Raw genomic sequence first — 13,683 nt, forward strand, 5'->3', positions numbered from 1 at the left:
CGAATAAACCGAAACCGAAAGGAGAAAAATCGAACCATACCGAATTTAATTAGGTACGGTATTGATATAGGATTTTAAGAAACCGAATACCGAAAATACCGAACCGAAATGTCTAAATACCGTACCGTACCGACCGATGAACACCCCTACCTAGGCCAACAGAAAACATTTTTGCAAACACTGATCTTAAACAACTCATCACTTTCCATTACTGATAGTCAACTTCCTCAACAACCGTATGAGGATTTCTCTCATGAAACCACTACTACTGAGGTTGATGAAGATTTATTTATTCCTCTATCTACTGATGATAAATCACGACTATATACGCCTTGGAAATTATCAGTGATTGTTAAAGTGTTTGGAAAAAAAATTGGTCATCAACTGCTGAAACAAAAGCTTATTTCCCTATGGCAACCTACTGAAAACATGTCTTTAATTGACCTTGGGTCTGAATTTTTCCTTATCAAATTCCAGAAAGAAGAAAATCTGCAAAAAGCACTTCATGGGGTCCCTGGTTTGTTCTCAACTATTTTCTATATGTGAGACAGTGGGAACTTAAGTTTATTGCCTCTAACACTCAACTAACGTACTCTGCTTTATGGGTACGACTTCCTGAACTCCCTACTGAGTTTTACGATATGGAAATTCTTCACCGAGTGGGAGCGGAATTGGGTAAGTTGCTAAAAGTCGATACATGCACAACAACTACTTCTAGGGGCATGTATGCACGAATTTGCATTGAGGTACCACTTGAAAAATCTCTCAAAATACATCTTCATATTGGCAACCACAAACAAACAATCCAATATGAAGGCCTTAATCTACTTTGTACTGCATGTGGAATATTTGGCCACTTTAATACACTGCTCTTTTCAAAAGCAAACACTCACCCCCTCTCTCATTACCAACACCTCAAGTTCTCCTTCTGCTTCAACCTCTACTACTAAATCTCAATATACATCAAACCCTACAACCAAACTTCAATCAACAGAGTGGCAAACAGTTACTTTTCCAAAGAGGAATAATAACCGACTACAAAAATATGCAAGCTCAACAATGAGGAATTCAAGGGATTAGGCAGAATCTAGCACCTTGCCGGTGGGAGCATGTAAGTTATCTATACCTAATGGGCTAAACAAGGCCCAAACTAACTGTTACTCTAACAACTTAACTACCAAGCCCAATCAAATTTCTAACCAATTTCAATATATTTCAGATGACATGGATACTACCTCTGTTAAAAATGAAAATACTAATACTAGCTTACTTTTATCTTCCAAGGACAATACGACTTCCACCTATCCGTATCCATGAGGCCTCTCTAAACGTTTGCAAGTCTGAGATTTATTCGAATGGGCCTAATGGGCTACATAATAAGGCAAAGTTTGACATACAAAATAATACATACACCAGCCCTATTACTAGGCGCACCCAAGATATCCTTCAATCAAAAAATAACTCACACACGTTAATTGCCCACCAACAGTGTCACGACCCAAAATCTAACCTTGGTCATGATGGAGCCTATCGTGTTACAAGGCAAGTCTATTCCCAAAATTACTACAAATCTGATTATAAGAATTTAATAAAATATTTCCAATAATTTAATTCCTGATAAACTAAACCAACTCTAAATATAAATAATATAAAATACGAAAACGAGTTCCAAACATCAGGGTGTCACTAAGTCATGAGCGTCTAAAACTATGAACTAAGAGATATAACTGTCTAACTATCGATACAATCCAAAGAAGAAATACAGAAGGAGTAACAAGGCCCTGCAGACGCTAGCAGCTACCTTGCAGTCTCCAAAGATAGCCGGCCTAAACTCAACGATCGCCGCGCTCTAACTCACCTGGATCCGCACATAAAGTGCAGGGTGTAGTATAAGTACAACCACCTATGTAGTAACAGAAATAACTAAGGAACTGAGCAGTAGTGACGAGCTAAGTAAAACAGTCCAATTATTTATTTTCACAATTTAAAAAAAAATAAACATGAATAAACAGGTAAATTCCATAAAACCAACAAATACCACAAAGAAGTTAACAGGTAAATGCAGCAACAACAAAAGTAAATGCAACCTCACAGCAATGTCACTCCATCACTCAACACTCGCACTCAGCACTCCACACTCAACACTCAACACTCTGCGCTCACTAGGGGTGTGTACAGACTCCGGAGGGGCTCCCAAAGCCCAAGCTCTAAGCACGGACAACTCACGTGCTACCATATCAATACCTGGATCCGCACGGTCAACTCACGTGCTATGCGGACAACTCACGCGCTATGGTATAAATACCTGGACCCGCACGGTCAACTCACGCGCTACGCGGACAACTCACGCGCTATGGTATTAATATCCTCACAACCATGCCATAATATCAATACCTGGATCCGCACGGTCAACTCACGTGCTACGCGAACAACTCACGCGCTATGGTATAAATACCTGGACCCGCACGGTCAACTCACGTGCTACGCGGACAACTCACGCGCTATGGTATTAATATCCTCACAATCAGGCCATCGGTCTCACTCACTCATGTACCTCACTAGCCTCACCATCATCAACAAATAAGGGGACACAACCCACATCAAGTATCACAGCATATTAGCAAATAATAGAGACGGAGGTAAACATGTACAATAATTTCTATGACTGAGATAAATAATGTGAGCATGAATAAAGCCTAAGCATGATCCCCAACATGAAGGCAGACAAGTTCAACAACAAGTAAATGCATAAACATAGATGATAGCCATTAGGACTCACAGCCTCACAGGACGGACCAAGTCTTAATCCCTCCCGGTGCACACCCACACGCCCGTCACCTAGCGTGGGTATCACCACCAAACAATCACATGATATTAATTTCTCTGGGTTTATACCCTCAAAGCCAGAGTTAAAACTGTTACTTACCTTAACAACGTAAAATTCTACTCCGAGATGCCCTCGTCCCTCGACTCGGTCTCCAAAAGCTCCGAATCTATCCAAAATATTTAATAACACGCCCTAATTAGTCTAGGTGGAAAATTTTCATAATCTCAGGACAATTCAAAATCAAAGTCAATCTCCGATCCAATTAATAAATAATTTGTACATAAACACGGTCTACCGAAACAGAAACTCTATTTAAACTATGCCATGACTTATACTATATAGTTGTTTCACTTTATTGCCATCATCATTACTACAATCACTATGTAAAATATTAATTAAAGATGTCCATTTTTTCCAATCGAAATTATCACATAGATTCTATTTGAATAGACAAATCAAAGTGAACTGAAAAGTTAATTCTCCATCAACATGGTCAAATCCCCCGGAAAAATAATAATAATTACGAGTTACACAAAATCGTAGAGTCCCAATCTATAATAAAGTTTTGATCTAGATATTAGTTTATAGGTAAAATCCCAATTTTCTTAAATTCCAAGTTTAGAACTAAATCCCAATGTTCTACACCTCAAATATTGAAATATCTGGCTGAAAATCTATCGTAATATCACAATACATACTCACTATTCAATATATCTGATAAATGATAAATACCAACAGAAATAATCATGAAGGATATATACCCTGTATTGCAAATTTTCTCCGCTGCTACAGTGAAGCGGATGGTGTTACTGGCATATAATTGCTACTGAACGAGTGAGAAAGGCTAACCAAAATTACGACTTCGAATCTTCTCCGTCAAACCGCCCAAAGCCAGCCGCCACTTAGTACTATATATATTTAGGTTGTAGTTAATTTATTATTAAGGGTGAATAACTTAAAGAAGAAAGAAGTTCATTATTCTATGGGAATAGACACGTTGGTTTCTCTTTACTAATGACAAACTTAGACCTAATTTTTAATTATTATTATTATTATTATTTTTCCACCGCCGACCAAAATCACCAAATTTCCAACTTTCGCCAATTCAAGCCCAATTCTACCACGGACCTCCAAATTACATTCTTGACACACTCCTAAGTCTAAAATCACCCAAAGTAGCTAACTGAATCATAAAAATCTAAATCCGAATTCGTTTACTCATAAGTCAACTTTTGGTTGACTTTTGTAGCTTAGCTTTCTAACTAAGAGACTAAGCCATCATTTCACTCCAAAACTACTCCGAACCCAAACCTACAGACTCGATACAACTCAACACAGCTGAACAACACATAAAGAAGCAGAAATATGGGAAACATGGATTTAACTCTCGGAACGACCGACCGGGTCGTTACAAACAGCCACGTCAGGTCAGTCAGCATAATATTAACCTTACCACCATGCCTGACCAATCAAACACGGACACACCTTCTAATAACCAACATACAGAATCCAATTTACCTTTACAACTTTTATTTAACCAAAATAATCAGCTTGCTATAGTAGCCTATGAAGCTACTGTTTCTCCAACTTCTATATCTCTCATGATTACACTCCATGTGAAGACCCTTATCAATACATCATCCCACTATCCTCTTCAAAACACTCTACTGGACCACTTAATACTTTCACTATAATTTCTGAAGAAGTATCTCTTCTTCTAAAATTCCTTCGATACAATCTCCTAACATAGAATCACCCCAAGCTTTCTTCTTCACCCAAAAATCATGCAGCGCCCGAACTTCACCAACATACACTACAAAAACTACTTCAGAGAACAAATCCACCATAACAACCAATTTTTTCATCTACCTCATCTGATCATGCAAGGCCCACAAGTTCTACACCCATCAACGCCACTAGTTTACACTTCTCAAACTCACATGGCGGACCAGCCATTACAAATCTTGGCTGGAGATGGGGATCCAGGCCTATGCTCTGATCTTCACCTTAGAGCTCAACAATCAGGAAGTAATCCTCCTAGTCCAAAATCCAATGCACCTGGCAGAAATTGTGGTGGAGGGAATGAGATTTGGGATGGAGACATATGATCAAACATAGTGGTACACAACTCAGATGCCACTACTACTGGACCATCAAGCATCAACCTTGCAGCAACCACAGTGGTCGTATACCATGCACCCACCGACCCCATATGTCAACCCTCATATGCATCTGCTCCCGTTCTATCCTCCACACCACTAGGGACAGATATATATTCCCCTTGGTTTCAACCGATCGACGTCACCATACTCAACCCCAATCAGTCCAAACAATCTACTGACTCCATAAATGAGTCCCTCTCCATCACCACCACAATCTCCAAACGTACTAGACATACAAACAAATCAGGAGTTGATGGCAATACTGGCATAGATGAAGGAAACTCGCAGGGAATACTTGTGGCTAAAGGGCATTCATCTTTACAACCTCAAAGCGCAGTACGAAAAAAAGTTCATACTGAAATACCCCCAGAGTTAGTCACATGCAGTCTCAATTTCCGGCTGATGACAAATTAAAAGGACGGGGAAATATGCCATGGTCATAATTCCAACGTTTCGACCGAATCATGTAGTAGAGGATCAGGGAATAATAGCCATGGAGGCTATCAATCGCCAGATTCCAGTTCCAACTGAAATGGTTACTTTTTCCCCTAACTGCATAAATTTTATCATTTGGAATTGTAGGGGTTCTCATAATGCTGAGTTTAGGTGCCACTTTAGATCTTTATTGGACAACCATAGGTCAGCTTTGGCTATACTTTTGGAGACATACATGCAGGATCACACAGTTCTTCGTGATGATTTCCCATTTACGCACATGTCGCAGGTGACTACAAATAGGCTCATAGGTGGATTGGTAGTGTTATGGTATGACACACTCATTAATGTGGAAGAACTGAGAATGTCAGAACATAAAATCCATTGTCTTGTTTAGGTATGCCCTTCCACTCCTAAATGGTTATTATTTGCTTATGCTACTAATTCTTATGCTGATAGAAATACACTATGGGATAGCTTACGATATTTTAAGAAAAATTATGTAATTGGTCCTTGGCTAATAGGAGGGGACTTTAATGAAATACTTAGTGCGCGGGAAAAGCTTGGGGGTCTACCAATAAGTAATAGTAGAGCGGATAATTTCAACAATTTTATAAATGCTTGTAATCTGATGGATTTAGGGTTTAGGGGGAGCAGGTACACGTGGACTAATAAACGTTGTCATGGTTACATAATTTTAGAACGCCTAGACCGTATTTTAGCGAACTATGAATGGTTTAATATATATCCTGAGGCAACGATTCAACATTTACCATGCACTTACTCGGACCACTGTCCGCTATTATTAACACTAGAATCTAGACGGCCCTATTATATGAAAATCTACCGCTTTGAAACGGTGTGGACAACACACCCGCAATTCCAGCAACTAGTACATGATGTTTGGAATAATAGTGCAGACCTCCTTAGCACTACAAAACAGTTCCAAGAGGCTACTTTACACTTGAATACGTATACTTTTGGAAACATATTCACGCGTAAACGTAAGTTACTAGCTAGACTCATGGGCATTCAATCTTCTGTTCACTATACGACAAGTAATTTCCTTCAAAATCTAGAGCAACAATTAACTCTTGAATATAGTAACATTCTGCGTTTAGAAGAATATTTTTGGAAACTTAAATCTCAGATATCTTGGCCAAATGATGGTGATGCAAATACTAAGTTTTTTCATATGACTACACTAGAGAAAAGAAGAAAAAAAAGGATTACCGCTTTACAAGATACAGTAGAAAATTGGACTTTTAACACTGATGATATACATAAGCAAATATTTGGTTACTACCAACATTTATTTGCCACATATCATACACTTTCTACATCTAATGTTCAAGTTGCTCCTTATAATATAATGGAGCATACAGATTATCAAATCCTACAGGCTATTCCTACTGATGTTGAAATTACTCAAGCCCTGAAAGGATTCAAGCCTTATAAGGCACCTGGTCCAGATGGTCTACATCCATTCTTCTACCTTAAATATTGGAATGAAGTAGGCCCTAAAGTTGTCCACTTTTGTAAATAAATTTTCATTGATAAAGTCATTCCCCCTGACCTCAATCGTAGTTATATATGCCTTATCCCAAAGGTCAAGCATGCATACACTATTCAACAATATAGGCCTATAAGTATGTGCTATACTATTTATAAATTAATTACTAAAATAATTGTTAACAAGCTTAAGTCTCTTCTTTCTAAGATTATAGGATCCATCCAATCTAGTTTTCAACAAGGAAAGAGAGCTTCTGACAATGCTATAATAGTTCAGAAAATCATTAGCCATTTTCGTAAGATGAAAGGCAAAACTAGCTATATGCTTCTTAAATTAGACCTTGAAAAGGCATTTGATCGGTTAGAGTGGTCTTTCATAAGGAGAACTCTTTTATATTTTAATATGCCAACCTCCTTTACAGAGTTAATAATGTCTTGTGTTATTACTACAACTACGTCAATACTTATTAACGGAACACGTACATCGTATTTCAATCCTTCATGAGGAATTTGACAAGGGGATCCTTTATCTCCGTACATATTCATAATGTGTATGAAAATGCTCTCTCGCATGATTGATCAGTCAGTAGATTATCTACATTGGCAACCAATTCGAATTTCCAAACATGGTCCGGATCTTTCCCACATTTTCTTTGCTGATGATATCATACTACTCTCTAAAGTCAATACACAAAGCTGTCGTGCGATTATTGATATTCTTAACTACTTCAATCACATTTCAGGTCAAAAAATAAATTTTGATAAATCTAAAATATTTTTCTTAAATAACTGCTCCCCTTCTAATAAAAGTTTTGTGTTACAGTCCTTTGCAATAAAGGAGGGTCAGTCATTTGGAAAATATTTGAGCTTCCCAATTTTTAATGGATGACCTCAAAATAATGACTTCCAATTTCTGCTTGATAATTTCAAAAATAGGCTAGCGGGTTGGAAAACTATATTTTTAACTATGGCAGGAAGAACCACTCTTATAAAGTCAACCCTCAATTATCTTCATAACCATATCATGCAGTATGTTCATATCCCGAATAATATCATTAATAAATTGAATCGTTACCAAATTTTTTTTTGGGGGGTACCACTGACACAAGAAACAAATTGCAGCTTCTTAATTGGGAGAAAATTACAACACCAACAATAAAAGGCGGTTTGGGTATCCAAAACCTGCGAACTAAAAATTATGCCTTGCTAGCCAGCCTATCCTGGAGAACTTTTCAGAATCCTCGAGCTCTTTGGGCAATGACCCTCCTAAATAAATACCTTCATCTAAAACCTGGCTATACTTCTTCTTCAACCCGGCGTAATATTGTAAAGGGTTGGCATCATTGTCAACGGGGTATCTACTGGAGACTAGGAACATGGACCCATATTAATCTATGGTCTGATCCATGGCTTAAGACGGGTACAACTCTGAGATCCATGTTTACAGGTCCACTACCTAAGTCACGTAATACCCATACTATCTCTACTGTTCTAACAAAAAAATGTATGGGATTGGACGAGTTTTGCTTTTGAACTTCCTACTGATATAGGATCAATAATAAACAAACAATATATCTCCGTCTACACACATGATCAACTCTTATGGGGCCTAACAACTAGTGGTAAGTTCACTGTGCAAACTATGTACAAAGAACTAATTGACAATGTCAAATATTCTGCAATCTTTTGCAATGACTTTCAATGGGTATGGAACCTGCCTGTTCAACCAAAGATTAGAAGTTTTTTATGGTGGTTATTCATAATAGATTACCTACACTTCATTACCTAAATTACATAGTGTTGGCCCAAGAACAGGTGAAGTTTTGAAAAATGACAAAAGAACTCAGTCATGGACCAGGTCCATCTTGTGAAGCACATTCATGATCAATCTATGCATGTGAGATGCACGTGAAGGAGATAAGTCCTACTGAACAAGCAGCAATATCTCCTGATCTGATCGAAAAGGTTGTATATTAAATAAGGGGAGAAAGTCTCCTTATATGAAGAGAACACAATCTAGGATGAAGATAGTGTTAGAGTTTGAGATCATCATGAAATCTTCTACGATAGAGGAGCAGCAATTGAGTCCCAATCAAACTCTGATTACTAACCTATTAAATGTCAGTATTGTTCTCTTTTACAGGGTGTTGCACATACGCACAAGTTAAACTAAATTGAGAGCAAAAGAGCAAGGCGATTTTGCAAGCAATTTATGTGTGATTTGAGTGTGCACTCCTGAAGCTACTTGAACGAGATAGAAGAACCAGTTACATTGTGTCTATCTTTTATTCTAGTTCAATAGTAGTAGGTGATTTAAAATTGTACCTTTCAGCTTTCATAGAAGCAATTGTATTAGGTACCTAGAGTGTTCAAATTATAGCTAACTTGAAGTTGTCGCAACAGTTGAGACTGTGTGCCACAACGGGATTAGAGTTAATCCTTAGGTTTACAAAGAGTTTTGTAAATGCTGTTTTGGCTCAGCGATTTAGTGGAGGTTTGGGAAAATCCTAGTGAGTAGTAGGTCGTGGTTTTTTCACCTTTTGAGCCAGGTGTTTTCCACGTAAAAATCTCTGTGTCCTTTATTTTCTGTATTTATTATTCCGCAAACAGTAGTAGTTAGAACACCTAGAAGAACTAGGTCCTTCCATAAACAACTTAAGCGAAAATTGGGTACCACAAAAATCACCCCCCTTCTTGTGTGGTATTGACGCTTAAAACAACACATAGGAATTCCCATAAGTCCTAACTGCATTTTCCTCCTTGCTAACCAAGAAACAATAAATCATATTCTGCTTCATTGCTCTTACGCGAAACAATACTGGAACACCATAGGATTAGGAAATTTCCCTACAAAAATTCCACTCAATGCTGCCCTTATTCATTGGTTGAATAAGCTCATAAACTATAAAGGAATTAATTTTCCTCATAAAGTAAATTCAAAAACTTTCCTAGCTACAAGTCTTTGGCATCTTTGGACAACTTGTGACGAACCGGCCGGTCGTCTTAAGAATTAATGCCCCGATCCCCTATTAACTGTATTCTCCGTGTTTGTTTCTGCTATTGTGAGTTGTCGGGAGGATTTAATTGGAGTTTCGGAGAGTTTTGGGACACTTAGTCCCTAAGTGAGAGTTTAAGTTTTAGAATTTGGACCGTAGTCGGAACACTGTGAAGACGGCCTTGGAATGGAATTCCGTTGGTTCCGTTAGCTCCGCTGGGTGATTTTGGGTTTAGGAGCGTGTTCGGATAGTACTTTGGAGGTCCATAGCTTATTTAGGCTTGAAATGCCGAAAGCCGAATTTTTAACGTTTCCGGTTCGATAGTGAGATTTTGATTCGAGGGTCGGAATGGAGTTCCGGAAGTTGGAGTAGCTCCGTAGTGTTGAATGTGACGTGTGTGCAAAATTTCAGGTCATTCGGACGAGGTTTGATAGACTTTTTGATCGAAAGCGTAATTTGTGAGTTTTTGAAGTTCTTAGGCTTGAATCCGAAGCGAATTGGTTGATTCGACGTTGTTTGAGGTGTTTGGAAGATTTGTATAAGTTTGGATAGTGGTATATGACTTGTTTGTGCTTTTGGTTGAGGTCCCGGGGGCCTCGGGATGATTTCGGATGGTCGACGGAAAAGATTGGAGTTGAGAGTTGTAGCTGAAGCTACAAGTCTGCTGTCATAACCGCAGAAGAGGTCGAACAACCGCAGAAGCAGTTTCAGGCAGAAAGGGAGTGGACCGCAGATACGGTCAGGGCACCGCAGAAGCGGCATCGCATCTGCGGTGAAGCAGTCGCAGGTGCGGATGTCCCCCTTTAATGAAATGTCGCAGATGCGACCGGGTCTTCGCAAAAGCGGGACCGCAGGTGCGCTCCCTTGACCGCAGATACGGTAATCGTTGGGCAGAAATATGAAATTTCGAGGGTTGAATTCATAACTTGGAAAATCATATTTGTAGCTCGAGGTAGGGCGATTTTGTGGGGTTTTTGAAGAGAAGATCATTTGGTAACAATTCCTTATCCCTTTCTAGTTGTATTCCATTAATCTATTGTTAGTTTTATCATTTAATTTCGGATTGGAGATGAAAATTTGGGAAAAATTGGAAGAAAGTTCTTAGCCCTAGAATTCAAATTTTGACTGAGAATTGTACATTCGATTTGGATAATTTTGGTATGCATGAACTCGTGGGAGTATGAGGATTCTGAAAATATAAATTTTACCCGATTCCGAGACGTGGGACCGAGGGAAATTTTGGTTATTTTACCTAATTTCGCGTATTAGCTTAGAATTTATTTGTAGAATCAGTTACTTGAAGTGTCATTTACTTTATGCAATTGAATTGAATAGATTCGGGCCATTTGGCGTCGAGTACTCGTGGCAAGAGCGTGGTTTCGGGTTGATTTTGAGCTGGTTCGAGGTTAGTGGCTTGCCTAACCTTGTGTGGGGGACATTCCCCTTAGGATTGATATCGTGATAATTGAAATGCCTTGTATGTGAGGTGATGAGTGCGTACTTGTGCTAATTGTTGAAAATCCTATTTTCACTAAAGTAGCTTCAATTGTGTTTTTCCTTTCCTGCTTATACTACTTGAAATTTAAGCCTGCTGTTAACTTAGAGAAGCATGTCTAATTGACTTAATTGTTGATTTGCTTAAACTGCCTTATTTGTATTATGTGAAGCATGCTAGGATAGAATTACTTGTTTTACCATGGTATGAAGTTGAGTTTAATTGAGTATTCTTTGTGTTATTGCTGTGTGTTTTAATTTGGGACTACGGGACGACATCCCGGGAGATCCCCTGTACGTATTTTTGATTTGAACTGAAGTGCGGGATAACGAGAGATCCCCAGCACGTACATTGAGGATAATAAGAGATCCTCGGGATACCAAGAGATCACCAGCATATATTGAGGATACCAAGAGATCCTCGGGATACCAAGAGATCTTTAGTATATATTGAGGATACAGAGAGATCCTCGGGATACTGGGAGATCCCCAGCATACATATTGAGGATACTGAGAGATCCTCGGGATACTGAGAGGTCCCTGGTTATTACCTTGTGATGAGCGGTACTCATTTTTGTGATTGCTTTTCCCTCTGTTATACTTGTTGTTAGTCTTATTATCATGTGTTGCTTCCTATTGTTAGCATTTGATTACATTGTCATATCCTATATTGTTTTACCTTGTTTTTCATTTAACCTCAGTAGGGCCCTGACCTTCCTCGTCACTACCCGACCGAGGTTAGGCTTGGCACTTATTCAGTACCGCTGTGGTGTACTCATGCCCTTTCTGCGCATGTTTTTCGTATGCAGACCCAGGTACTTCCACTCAGACTTATCACGCTTGAGACGAGGCGCTTGTAGAGACTCCAAGGTATATTTGCCGCGTTCGCAGACTGAAGAGTCCATTTCTATTCTCTCTTTAAGTATTAGCCCTTCTGTATTTCTTTTCTTTGTTAGATATTCTGGAGATTACACTTGTAGACATTCAAAAGCTTGTGTTTCATGAGATTCCGGGTTTTGAAAAATGTTGTAGGTTTCGACAGTTTGTATTGTATATGCCGAGCGGCATCTTAAATACTGTTTCACTTTGTTATTTCGGCTTTAAAATTATTTCTTCCGTAATTTTGTTTATTTTCCATATTGTTAGGCTTACCTAGTCATAGAGACTAGGTGCCGTCACGATGGTTCACGGAGGACGAACCGGGGTCATGACACAACTCGTAATATAAACATATATGAGCATAGAGAACAAAAGCCAAATCCGTACAATGTTCTAAATCTGGCTATAGAACATGCATACATGGTAGGCTCAAAATACATGCAAACTAATAGGGTGCCGTTACATCTAAGATGGATTCCACCAAGGATAAATTATTATATACTCAATACAAATGGAGCAACTTCTTCAGCAATGGACAAAGATGGAATTGGAGGGGTCGTTTGAAATCACATGGGTGAGTGGATGGTGGGATTTGCTGGCCCAGTTCCTCATGTGCACTGTCTATCTGTTGAATTGCAATCACTCATCAAAGGCTTAAGTTTAGCCATACAACTACGACTGCTATCACTGGAAGTGGAAATAGATGCAAAGGAGGTAATTACACTACTGGGTAGTGAAACCTCAAAGTATTCTAACTGAATTTTGGATTGCAGGTACCTCCTGAGGATACTCCATGATCCAGTAGTCATGCATGCGTACAAGGAGAAGAATGGGGTAGCAGACCATCTTACAAAGCTAGGAAGTAGAATGCCACTTGCTGCTATATTGCACATTTTTGTTAAACCACCATCTTCCGTCTCAGCTCAACTGTTAGCAGACAAACGAGGATTCACATCTCAGCGCATGGTTCCTATCACAGTTGTACAACTGTATGACCAAGTCGGCAATATATGTTTTGTTAATAATCATGTATCTAATGAGACTGCTGAACATTATTTGAGAACTTAAGTAGCACAAATGCAGTCTCTACTAGTTTAGAGGATCGTCAGTGTGAAAATCCTAGGGGTAATACCTCACGTAGTTACGACTGTAATGATAGTATAGCTAATATTAGTATATGTAATATGATGCACAAGCATCAAAACCCTATACGCATATTTTAATATATATTAGTTATCTTTGGTACAAAAAATATTGAGTTTACGGTCCAAACACCCACCTAATTTACTTGGCTTGGATCAAACGGATTATCCACTTCCACCAAAGTAGTAGAAGAGTTTGCAATATCTCTTTGGATTCTTCTGTACCAAATAATTTT

General features: G+C 38.7%; 1 protein-coding gene across 1 annotated transcript; it reads left to right on the forward strand.

The window, feature by feature from the left end:
• Positions 1–12,876: 12,876 nt before the first annotated feature.
• Positions 12,877–13,399, forward strand: LOC109207092. Its single transcript, XM_019369976.1, has 2 exons — positions 12,877–13,019; positions 13,079–13,399. Exons 1-2 carry the CDS (start codon positions 13,009–13,011, stop codon positions 13,371–13,373), a joined length of 306 nt encoding a protein of 101 aa, XP_019225521.1. The 5' UTR covers positions 12,877–13,008; the 3' UTR covers positions 13,374–13,399.
• Positions 13,400–13,683: the final 284 nt, after the last annotated feature.

Source organism: Nicotiana attenuata, unplaced genomic scaffold (genome assembly GCF_001879085.1).
Source record: "Nicotiana attenuata strain UT unplaced genomic scaffold, NIATTr2, whole genome shotgun sequence".
Taxonomy (NCBI): domain Eukaryota; kingdom Viridiplantae; phylum Streptophyta; class Magnoliopsida; order Solanales; family Solanaceae; genus Nicotiana; species Nicotiana attenuata.